Source organism: Lethenteron reissneri, chromosome 7 (assembly GCF_015708825.2).
Source record: "Lethenteron reissneri isolate LAM-NWPU_2019-01 chromosome 7, ASM1570882v1, whole genome shotgun sequence".
Taxonomy (NCBI): Eukaryota; Metazoa; Chordata; class Hyperoartia; order Petromyzontiformes; family Petromyzontidae; genus Lethenteron; species Lethenteron reissneri.
In genome coordinates this window covers 7,433,895-7,446,470 of record NC_083785.1, presented here as the reverse complement: position 1 = coordinate 7,446,470, position 12,576 = coordinate 7,433,895, and the positions used below count along the sequence as shown (strand labels likewise).

Below are 12,576 nucleotides of genomic sequence, written 5' to 3'. Positions count from 1 at the left end.
GGCTCGTAGCACAGCGCGCTAACCGCTGCACTACCGCTCCCCCGCAGATGGAGAAACGCACACAAACACTGAATCGTGTGAAGAGACGCACAGATATCCACAGAGACCCATCAACAAAAAACGAGCACACACGCGGACCCCGTCGCGGACACACACCCGCACTTACAGAAGCACAATGAGTTACACACACAGTCACACACACAATAGAGTACAATAGAGTTATACACACAATAGAGACACAATAGAGGCACACACACAATAGAGTACAATAGAGTCACACACACGATAGAGTACAATAGAGTCATACACACACAATAGAGATACACACACACAAGAGTCACACACAATAGAGTTACACAATAGTCACACACACAATAGAGTTACACACACAATAGAGTACAATAGAGTCATACACACACAATAGAGATACACACAATAGAGTCACACACAATAGAGTAATACACACACAATAGAGTTACACAATAGTTGCACAATAGTCACACACACAATCGAGTTACACACAGCGCCGGATTAAGGCGCGGGGGGCTTTAGGGGCCGAAGCCCAGGGGCCCCCCGCCAGCTGAAGGGGCCTCCAGAGATTCAGTGAAAAGTTATTTCATCTGTGAATGCTGAATTTTATTTGTTGTTAGCCTTGTAAAAATAAATTTTACTTTTCTTTTGAAAATATTACTGGGGGGCCCTCACAGTGCCTGTAACCCAGGGGCCTACACAATCTTAATCCGGCCCTGACTACACACACAGAGTAGAGTTACACACAATAGTGTCACACACACAACAGAGTTACACACGCAGACGGAAACAAAGATGCCCCGTATAGCCTTTAACAGACTGTTGGGTCAAGTGCTGTTAAGCGAGTGGCACCCTACGAAAACTACCGGCACGGACACACCAGCCCTTGCAGGCCAGCACCACGGCCGATGTTTACCACACACCACACCAGGTACAGGTACTGATTTGAGGCAGAGTCAACCTAGGGGAGGGCCAGGTACCCGTTCTTACGACGACGACGATGATGACCGATGAGGCTTTTCCCGTCACCCGCAGGGATTTGAGCAAAAGCATCGAACGTGAAAATGTTGCGGGCGGAACGAAACGTGAAAGGGTGACACCACCGGCCTATATAACACGATCCGCTTTCCTGTGATGATTATATTCTTATTGCAACCGCGGCGCAAGAGTCAAATTGCCGGCGCCTCGCTCTGCCGCTCGAGCAAGCTAATGAGAGTAGCAAAAAAAATATGTAAGTCACCGTTCATCGACACGTTCTTTAAATAACCACGGTCACAACAGCAACACTAATAGCAATCTCGGCAACTGTGGACTCACAATGACAACCACACGCATCATCCTTCATTATCCAGCAGTGGATTGACATCACGCGTTTTACATTTAAATAAGTAATCGTGTCCGGGGGTGTTTGTAGTAATTGAGGATTTGGCAGAGCAATGGACAAACCCTGCTGGCAGATTAACCCGGAGTTTCTTATCGGACTCGCTCAGCCGAACGTGGGCCCCGGCTGCGCTTTTCTTTTTTCTCTCTTGGACACGGGGAGCGGTGGCGCAACGGTTGGGCGCACCGCACCACTAATCCCAGCCACCGCCACCAGAGTTCACGTTCCCTGCGGCTGCAGCGGACGGGAGCAATCGGCTCCATCGGAGACATCACAGTCGTTCCCACACCTCCACAAGGGTGGAGTTGGTGTGTGTCTGCGTGTGTGTGGGCAGCGCTAGTCTCGTGTGCCACACCGGCCTTCATAGGTGCTGGCTAACAGCACTTGCCCTAACAGTCTGTAAAGGCTTCACTGGGGATCTTTGTCTTGTGTTTGTGTGGGGAGCGGTGGTGTAGCGGTTAACGCGCTGGCAATACGAACCCGGCGACCCGGGTTCGATTCCCGCTCACGGCCAACACCGGTGACGATTATTTGAACCGGTCCTGGGCCTCCCCTAGGTCGACTCAGCCTCAAATGAATACCCGGTGCGGCGTGTAAACATCGCCACTGGGGAGACAAAGGCGGCCGGGCGTGGTGCTGGCCACCCACCCCCTCGTGTGCCATGCCGGCCTTCATAGGTGCTGGCTAACAGCACTTGCCCTAACAGTCTGTAAAGGCTACACGGGGGATCTTTGTCTGTGTCTTGTGTGTGTGCACGTCGCGACCGAAACCGCAGTCCCTGGAGGCGAGAGGCGTTTCCTGTTTTGTTGGCTCCAACTTTCTTGTTCAAAATACTGTAGCGCTTGCAACAGCAAGAGTAATAATATTAATAATCATAATACATTAACACAACAAACGAACACACAACATTCAAGAGAAGTGCCTGTTGGCACTCGCTCCGTGGTTTGCAATTTGCATCTTCGGGGACAAATCACGATCAATGTGTCACCGTGGTCCTCGCTGTCGATGTTACCGCTTGACTATTGTTTTATTTTACCAGTGAAGGCGCCGCTGAGATCTACACAGCCACATGTGATAGCTCAACGAGGAGGCTTATCGCGTGGAAATTGACAGCAGCCAAATAATGCAAAGGCACGTTTCTGAATGTGGAGGGGGGAAAAACCGGAGAACCCGGAGAAAAACAAGCCACACGCGACCACGGGGAGAATATGCAAACTCCAAATATACAGGTGTCAGGATCGGGATCTAACCCACGGCCTCCTGTGTTCATAATCAAGGTTTTTGGGTTAGATCGAGTAAGTATAAATGTGTCGTAACGACGTTTCGCTGGTAATTACATCGAGTGATTGCATCCAGCATCATCAGGCGAATCTGGAAAATCGCCCGATGATGCTGGATGTCATTATCAGCGAAACGTCGTACTCCTCAAATTGTAAATGTTGTGGATTTATTCTCCAACACACCGGTGGGCTGTAGCAGTAACTAATTGGTGCGTTGTTTACGTGACAAACCTTACTAGCAATGTCGGGTGGTGGAGGGTTACGACACATTTATACTTACGCGATCTACCCCAAAAACCTTTATTAAGAATAACATTAGTCGCAAAAGCCTACCACGTGCTAAACCGACCTCCCTCCTGCACACCAGGCGAGGTAGTTAACATCTCGCCACCGCGAGACTGCTCCGGCCGCTTTGCCCCAATCGCACCTCCCAACGCACCGCGGCCGTGCGCTCACCGCTGACAAAGTCCGCGGTGTGTGGCGAGGGCGAGCACTCACCGGGTGAGCGGCGGCGGCGGCGGCGGCGGCGGCGGCGGCTGCGGCCTCCCCGTTGGCCGCCCCCCCCCAGGCAGCGTCGCCCGCGCCGTGCACCACCAGGGACCTCCTGGGCGGGGGTCGTGCTGGAGGGGTCTTCTTATCCCCCTGCCACGCGCGCGCGGTGTGGAGGGCGCAGCGTCGCAAAGCTGAACGTCGCAATATCCGCCCCCCCGGCAGTTAACCGCCGTGTGACTCTCATCCCGACGGCGTTACGTTTCCGCTCGCTAAAATATTGAGCCGACTTGCACCTGCGCCTCACTTTTTCCGCCACCGCTCGCTCTCACGTGACATCCGCGCCGTTTCATTTTAATTTGACGACCGTTAAATACTTGAGCGTTGTGCGAATATTCCTTAAGGACTCTGCGACTCATTCTCCGCAAAATATCGATGTTGTTGCTGCTGCTGCTGCTGAGCTCACGCACCACGGATCTCCCGGATAAAAATACCCCAGGCAACTGGCTCAATGGGACCATTATTCGTGTAACAAATCAAAATAAACTTAATTCTCACACACACACACGTAGGAAGGTGTTCCTCATCTCGCGAATATATCAGAACCGCTCCTGGGCCTCCCCTAGGTCGACTCAGCCTCAAATGAGTACCTGGTGCGGTGTGTAAACATCGCAACTGGAGAGTCAAAGAAGGCCGTGGGGGCTGTCACAGCACTTGCCCCAACAGACCGTTGGGGCTATATGGGGGATCTTTGTCTTTGTTTATTTTACCTGGATGACTGTCGATGATGTGGACCACCTTGGACGAGGAACGGGAATGGCTGTGGGGGGCTCCGTCGTGGGGGGCTCCGTCGGGGTCTCTGTGGGGGTCTCTGTAGGGGGCACGATGGGGGTCCCTGTGGGGGTCTCTGCGGGGGGCATTGTGTGGGGCCGTGTGGGGGGCCGTGTGGGAGTCCCTGTGGGGGTCCCTGTGGGGGTCTCTGTGGGGGTCTCTGTAGGGGGCACGATGGGGGTCCCTGTGGGTGTCTCTGCAGGGGGCATCGTGTGGGGCCGTGTGGGGGGCCGTGTGGGGGTCCCTGCGGGGGTCCCTGTGGGGGTCCCTGTGGAAGTCTCTGCAGGGGGCATTGTGTGGGGCCGTGTGGGGGTCTCTGTGGGGGTCCCTGTGGGGGTCCCTGTGGGGGTCCCCATGGGGGGTGCTGTAGACGCGTCTCCGTGAGAGGGGTTCCGCTGGGGACGCAGCGGGGGGGTCTGCCCCCCAGGACTCGGAGCTTCCTTCAGGGATCCCTGAGACCTCCTGTTGGATTCCCTGTGCACAACAACAACAACATCAACAGCATCAACAACATCATCAGCATCACGCCACCGCCTATATAACAGCAGCAGCACCTCGGTTTTTATTTTGGCTAACCATCAAACAAAGACGGTGGTCACCGCATCGCGCAGTGCTTTCAGATGCACTTCCGCGGCCGTCTGGAACGCGCTTCCTTCCGATATTAGGAAGCCACTTGGGCTTTGCACTTTTAAATAATCTAGACCGAAAATTAATTTCTTCAGAACTGCATTAAGTGTTAAGTTTGTTGGCCTTCCCCCGCACCTCCGATTAGCACGGTTGACTACGTCCGACGCGGTATAAGTCCAACACACAGTACACGCACCCTCATTACGATTCCATTGTAGGAGTATCATCGTCATTATTGGATTCCCGAACCATCATACCCCATCATCATCCACCGCTGTGGACTCCGCTCCATTGCATCATCATCACTCAATTGTAATCATAACCAAAATCTCAATACATTTGTAGATAACACTGTGGGGGCCTTAAAAGGAATATATCTGTGCGTTCTGTATACACGAAGGCAGTGTTTTTTGACAAATGTGTTGCGTTGCTGTTGTTAACTGTGCTCGTGTACCACCACCGACGTAGCAGCAGCAATCACGAAATACGTTATCATCGTCGTTATCAGCAGTCATCATCGTCTGTGACAAACCGCCATCGTCCATCACTCAATATCCTAATCATCCACAACATCAACAATGTCAATAGCAGCAGCAGCACACATATCAGCGTCGTCAACCACCGGATCAATATCTGTCTGTGAGGGCACGGGGGGGGGGGGTCTATCAGTGAGTCACTGTGCTCCTGTGTGTATGTGTTGGTGTGTGTGTGTTGGTGTGTGTGTGTTGGTGTGTGTGTGTTGGTGTGTGTGTTGGTGTGTGTGTTGGTGTGTGTGTGTGTTGGTGTGTGTTGGTGTGTGTGTGTTGGTGTGTGTGTGTTGGTATGTGGGTGTGCTCGTGTGTGTATGTGTTGGTGTGTGTGTGTGTTAGTGTGTGTGTTGGTGTGTGTGTGTGTGTTGGTGTGTGTGTTGGTGTGTGTTGGTGTGTGTGTTGGTGTGTGTGTTGGTGTGTGTGTTGGTGTGTGTGTGTTGGTGTGTGTGTGTTGATGTGCGTGTGTTGGTGTGCGTGTGTTGGTGTGTGTTGGTGTGTGTGTGTTGGTGTGTGTGTTGGTGTGTGTGTTGGTGTGTGTGTGTGTGGTGTGTGTGTTGGTGTGTGTGTTGGTGTGTGTGTTGGTGTGTGTGTGTGTTGGTGTGTGTGTTGGTGTGTGTGTTGTGTGTGTGTGTTGGTGTGTGTGTTGGTGTGTGTGTTGGTGTGTGTGTGTTGGTGTGTGTGTTGGTGTGTGTGTGTGTGTGTTGGGGTGTGTGTGTTGGTGTGTGTTGGTGTGTGTGTGTGGTGTGTGTGTTGGTGTGTGTGTGTGTTGGTGTGTGTGTGTGTTGCTGTGTGTGTTGGTGTGTGTGTTGCTGTGTGTGTTGGTGTGTGTGTTGGTGTGTGTGTTGGTGTGTGTGTTGGTGTGTGTGTTGGTGTGTGTGTGTGTTGGTGTGTGTGTGTTGGTGTGTGTGTGTTGCTGTGTGTGTGTTGCTGTGTGTGTTGGTGTGTGTGTTGGTGTGTGTGTTTGTGTGTGTGTGTTGGTGTGTGTGTTGGTGTGTGTGTTGGTGTGTGTGTTGGTGTGTGTGTGTGTTGGTGTGTGTGCGTTACCCTGAGGGTGCAGGGCGAGGCGGGCGCGTGTTGACTTGGGACACGTGGTGCTGACGACACGCCTTGTGCATCACCTCGTACAGCTGCTTACTCAGCTACAAAGACACAAACAAAGATCCCCCTGTAGCCTTTTAACAGACTGTTGGGGCAAGAGCAACTATGAAGGCCGGCACGGCAAACTGAGCTAAAACACACACGAATGGACACACACACACATGGACACAACCACGGACACACACACGGAAATATACAAAGAAATGCATGCACAGACGCACAGATACAGACAGCGATGACACACAATCATACTCAGAGTGCAGGGATGATGAAGATGATGCAATGGAGTGACAGGTGATGATTATTTATCTACTATGATGATGACTATGAAATGGTATTAATATTAAGCAATGGAGTGATGACGATGGTGATTAGTGATGACAATGATGATAATGATGACGATGATGCGGATGATTGCCTCCTACCTTGCTCAGCTCTGTATACACATTCTCTTCCACACCAGCCATGCTTTGCAGAGTGTTCACGTACACACTGACACGACTGCAAAGACAAAGGCAAACACCCCCCCGTGTAGCCTTAACAGACTGTTGGGGCAAGTGCTGTTAGCGTGCCGACATGGCACGCGAGGAGGTGGGTGGCCAGCACCACCCCAGCCGCCTTTGTCTCCTTAGTGGCATACAACAACAACAACCGCCATTCGCCACTAAGTGTTGGTGATGTCACCACGGTGCTTGTGCCAGGCTATGTGCACGTTAAGACCACGTGAAGTGTCAAACGCCCGCTGGCAGGAGGTCACACGGACAGACCCAGATGCCATGGGTCGACTGACTGAGATGATTGATATGACTGGCTGATGCACCACCTGTACCCCCTACTGTGCCAACTTGCTGTGCTTTAGCCACCCGGCGCTCCGCTCGTTGTGAGCGTCGCTCCTCCGCCCTCCGTTGTTGCTGGAAGGCGACTGCCTCCAACTGCCCAGTAGCAGCGTCCTTCACGAGCCTCTTCCACAGAGGCCGATCTTGACAATCGCTGGTACCAGTCATCGGCAAGTTAGTGGCACACGCACACACGCGATTGCGCCTTTGCGGGCGGGGGCGGGAACGGGAAAAGGGTCGTAGGGTCACAGCGCGTCAGGGAGAGGATGATCGTAGCGGTTGTGTCCACCTGGTAAACAACGCCGGCAGCTCGTCCTGGAGCTCCGAGTTGATCTCCTCGAAGACTCGCTGGGCCTTCTGCAAGTCCTCCTCAGCCTGGAACGAGCAACAGCAGTGCAACCTCGTCACGAGGGTCAAGGCAAAGGGCGCAGCCCTGCAACTGCTCGCTTGAGCAGCAGCTGGTGGAAGAGCATCCTGCTCGGAGGCAGCTCTGGAGATCCTCCTCCAGACGGCACTTTGGCCTGCTCCCCCACGCTGGCCAGACTTTTTGGAACAGATGGGGGGTATTTAATCAACTTGCACCATCGTGCGCACGAGGGCGTGAGTGGCCAGCACCATGCCCAGCCGCTTTTGTCCCGCAATCCTGATGTTCACTCATTTAAGGCTGAATCGAGCTAGGGGAGGCGCAGGACCAGTTCAGATAATCGTCACTGGTGTTGGTGGCCGTGAGCGGGAATCGAACCCGGGTCACGGGATATGTAGCGCGGCGCTGCATCGCTGCACTACCGCTTCCCCTGCGTCATACACGGACAGACGCGCAGAAAACCAGGAACTTGTGAATGTCGTGGCATGCCGTGGTCTATCTCGTGTCTATCTCGTGTCTACCCCCTGTGAATGCGACACATGGCACCAGATGCAGTTCTTGGCAAAGCTGCCAACGATTAGCACGGTTGGCTACGTACAGTGTGAAAGAAGTTAAACATACATACAAAGTCCATCTCCTTGGCATTTGAGACAACCTACTTCTGTTTAATGTTGCTGTACCTGGATTTTTAATTGTGCTATTATCGGCCTGAAAATAATTCGCCGCGGGCCAACTTACACTTACAGGAACTATTAGTATTTAACACCGATTTATATTTTAGCGCAAGGTGTTTAATTTCTCACGCGAAGCGGTTGACTTTGTTGTGTTTCACTATTCACTTAATTGCTGCAACTTTAAATCGCTCTCCTTCTTGTCACTTCTTTGACCCAGGGTCGCTTCACTCGAACGCGACCCCTCCCGGCTGTGCGTCCTTACCTGACGACACGAATAAAACGCAAAACCTAAAACTGACCTCGCTCGCTCGCTCGTTCACTCGCTCTCTCGCCGTCTAGACCGTTTACCCACTCACCCACCAACGGCGATGTCATCGTCGGCGCCGGTGGCGGTTAGAGTCGCGCCGGCAAGCTTTGCGAATGCCTTTATTTGTTCATAATGAAGGTTTCTTGGGTTGGATCGCGTAAATTTAAACGTGCCGTTAACCCCGCCACCACGCGACACGACACAATTGGTAAGGGTTGTCACGTGTAAAATAAAAAGTGCGAGGTAGTTACTACTTCAGCACACCGGTGTGTTGGAGAGTAAACCCACGAGATTTACAATTTTACTCACCAACACATCGGTGTGCTGAACTAGTAAGTAATTGGCACGTTTTGTTTACGTGACAAAGCTTACTAATTGGCCGTACCGGTTGGTGGTGGGTTAACGACATATATTTATATTTACCTGACCTAACCCCAAAAAAAAAAAACCTTTATCACAAATAATATTGGTTCGCGAAAGCCTACTGCGTGTTAAACCGTTTTGTTTGTTCGTAAATGTTTCACCGAGGCGCCCCCCCACCCCCACCTTGGATATCTTGGCCTCGTCGCGCTTCTTGCCGGCCTGCAGGGCCTGCAGGTGATGCCGGGCCCCGTCGACATCCACCAGCTTGCGCGCCCGTTTCGACATCCTGGCCTAAGCCGCACGCAAACACCGAGGGAGACGCCCGTGCCAAGCCCGGTAAGCCAGCCCCTCTAACCGGCCAAACGGAAGCTGCTTCGAGCGTGCGGTGGCTGGGCACGCGCGACACGTGACCCAGCCAACGTAGCCTCGCCCGCCGGAGGAGCTCGCCGATGGGACGGTGTCCAGATCGTTGGAGAATCTGCGAGCTCCTCGTGCGGTAATCCAGTCTGGTTAAACCGAGGATGTCTCCAGCCGCCACACGGCTTCCTCAAAAAGGGGGTCGCGCATTTCGCAAGCGCAGATAAGAGAGGGCATAATTGTTGCCGAATAATTTCGGAGCTTCGCCACACAGCTTCCTCACCGGCGTTGCAGTGTCGCCGGCGAGACGGTGCCGCCCCGCCGATTGAGAACAAGACAAACCCGGCGCTGGGTGATGGGCTCACTGCCCATGTATGGGGAAACTCCACCACCCCCCTCTCTACAAGCACACTCCGTTACTCATGGAGAGCCGAGGGGTCAGAATGTCGAATGCCACAAAGTGTCCAGCCTGGTGATTTGTCTTGGTGGGGCTTGTGGTAAGGGTCCATCCCTTAGCGGTGCACTCCAGGTTCGGAAAACAAAGTCTGCAACGGCTTTTCAGAGCGAGCAGTAATTTACCGGCTCATCAGCACACATAAGACGGTTCATCAGTAAGGGAGCCATCCTGCGACCGCACCCGGGCATCGATCAGCCTCCCACTGTACCCGTGCCAGATGGAAATTCCATTGGCAGAGCCATGGAAAGCTTCTTTAACTGTGGTTGAAAAAAAACAAGTTAAATAGTCCAGGGGCCAGAGGACATCCTTGTCGCACCCCAAGGCAAACAGAGAATGGCTCCGACTCCCAGAATAAAATCAATGATCACGCGCAGCACTCACTCACGCACACATTCTCACACATACAGCCATACACACGTGCTGCCTCTCTCTCGCTCTCACACATACACACACAAAGACAAAGATCCCATGTATAGCCTTAGCAGACTGTTGGAGCAAGTGCTGTTCGCGAGTATCTATGGAAACCAGCACGGCACACGAGGGGGTGGGTGGCCAACACCATGGCCGGCCGCCTTTGTCTCCCTAGCGGCGATGTTTACGCACCGCACCAGGTACTCATTTGAGGCTGAGTCGACCTAGGGGGAGGCCCATGACCGGTTGAGATAATCATCACCGACGTTGGTCGTGGCGTGGTGGTGGTGCGCTAACCGCTGCGCCACCGCTCCCAGAGCGCCGCCTGATGTGGAGGGACAGATACTGTAAAAAAAAAAAATTTACCGGGTAAAGGCCCACCGAGCTATATAGATTTTTTTTTCAGAAGCGACCAGTAGCCAAACACTCTTAAACAAGCACTCTCTAGATGAGTGAGGACGGCATAGCGTGTATCCGCTCATAGTCATCATTACGCAACTAGAGTTCATGCATTGCTCGATACGACGCGAGGGAGAAGCGGTGGGAAGGCCACGGGTGCACACGGACAAGGCTTGGCACCTTGACGTCGCCGAAGGGAGCCTGGTGGGTCTCCAGAGCGGGCAGGGTCTGGTCCCAGAGCTTCTGGTGGTAGTCCTCCCATAGCAGCTCCGTGGTCTGCGCGCAGAGACGAGATCATCGTCATGATCATCGTCATCGTCACCATCGCTGATGGATTTTTTTGTTTGGTCAATACAGACGGGATTCCTTGCAAAAGGTCGAACATCTTAACACAGCCGTTTTACTGGTAGGAACCCACTGGTTCCACCAGCCCACAGGGGATTAATGTGTTCGTCCGTCCGTCGTGCAGGGAGGGGCTGGGTGGGGAGGGAGGGGCTGGGTGGGGAGGGGAGGGTGGGGAGGGGCTGGCTGGCTGGGGAGGGTGGGGCTGGGTGGAGAGGGGAGGGGAGGGTGGGGAGGGGCTAGGTGGGGAGGGTGGAGAGGGGCTAGGTGGGGAGGGTGGGGAGGGGCTGGGTGGGGAGGGTGGGGCTAGGTGGGGGGTGGGAGGGCTGGGGCTGGGTGGGGAGGGGCTGGTCACCCCGTGGTGCCCTTATAAAACTCAACGTTTAACCTACTCACGCCGGCTTGTGCCCGCCCTCACAGTCGGGCATATTTGCGGAATACACCACGCCACCATTGACCCTGGCCATTGACCGAGCAACCCAACGTTCCTACCAGCTCCCTCCGCAGGAATGTGTTATTGCCAGAAAGGATAAAACCTATTCCTATATCGTCAATCTTGATTTGTTCAAGACTAGCCTATCGCTAATCTTAGAGAGGCTAAGACTGCTCCATTTTGAACTTGATCATTTAGCGGGTTCAGCAGTTACACTGCTGGATTATTTTTTCCACCTGAGGACGACCCGCTTGTGTTGCGATCAAAACATCGTGATATTTTGCTGCCTACGTGACTTTACCGAAAGAACCAAAGAGGATGTTCTTATATCGTCGTCAGTCATCATCCTTATCGTCGCCATGCCCTGGCTATCACCGCGGGGTGTATTCAACGTACGAACACGACACGCCGTCCGCTTAATAACCAGGCTACAGTCTACATTAGTGTTTTTTATTTATTTTTATTTACTGTATTTCTTTTTTATTATCTATGTGACTTTACCGAAAGAACCAAAAAACATGAATTCCTGCAGTCACGAAAGTTTTAAGTCAAAAGACAGAAATGTAACCCAGGTTACCGGATTCATAGCGCAATGCGCCAGCTACCACACTGGCACCGTTTAAAAAATAAACAGCATTTGAGGTATGTGCAATGTCAAAGGAATGGACTTCACAAGATAAACTTCTGCTCTTCGAAACACAAATTCTGGGAACCTCATGGCAGGGCACGTAAACAACTTGGACATTTGTAACAGGAAAGTGCTGTTGATATAATCAGGAGGAGGAGGAGGTTGTGATGGGCGGGACACGTGGCGTGCTGGGTAGGGGAGGAAGGTTGGCGACTGAGGAGAAGATTGAGAGTGGTGGTACTGTAAGACCGGTCCTTGAGGCATGTGTCATCTGTAACAAGGCGAAGTAGACCTTAATCCAGATGAGAGTGGTGGCTGAAAGAGTGCAAGATCGGACCTTGAAAGGTCAAGCGTCAACGTAACAACAAGCACGGCATCCGGCCGAAGGAAGCAAGCAACTGCGGGGCGCGGTGACATCATCATTGGAATGGCCGCGATGACCTTTTGACCTTGACCTGATGAATTTGCTCAAGTGGCGGTGCGCTCCGCATACCTCAGCGATCCTGCTGAGTGTTTCCCTCTCGGGCCAATCCTCCTCGCTCAGCAGCAGCAACGACTCCCAGAGACGGCCGCTCGATTCGTGCAGAGCTGCGCGCACATCGCACACACGCACGCGGACCGTCGGCTTGCACGGAGACTCATCGAATTGCATAAAGACCCATCGACTCGCATAAAGACTCATCGACTTTCACAGAGACCCATCGACTTGCACAGAGACCCATCGATTTGCACAGAGACT

At 53.0% G+C, this 12,576-nt stretch overlaps 1 protein-coding gene across 1 annotated transcript in view; it reads right to left on the bottom strand.

The window, feature by feature from the left end:
• LOC133356800 (myc box-dependent-interacting protein 1-like) overlaps positions 1 to 12,576 on the bottom strand; it is a 29,749-nt gene that overhangs the window by 7,511 nt on the left and 9,662 nt on the right. The window contains exons 5-12 of the mRNA XM_061574496.1: positions 12,331 to 12,425; positions 10,615 to 10,710; positions 8,994 to 9,101; positions 7,392 to 7,477; positions 6,692 to 6,767; positions 6,213 to 6,307; positions 3,951 to 4,485; positions 3,190 to 3,333 (exon numbers count right to left, since the gene is read on the bottom strand). Of these exons, the coding sequence (XP_061430480.1) occupies positions 3,190 to 3,333; positions 3,951 to 4,485; positions 6,213 to 6,307; positions 6,692 to 6,767; positions 7,392 to 7,477; positions 8,994 to 9,101; positions 10,615 to 10,710; positions 12,331 to 12,425 (1,235 nt within the window). The remainder of the gene's footprint in view (positions 1 to 3,189; positions 3,334 to 3,950; positions 4,486 to 6,212; positions 6,308 to 6,691; positions 6,768 to 7,391; positions 7,478 to 8,993; positions 9,102 to 10,614; positions 10,711 to 12,330; positions 12,426 to 12,576) is intronic.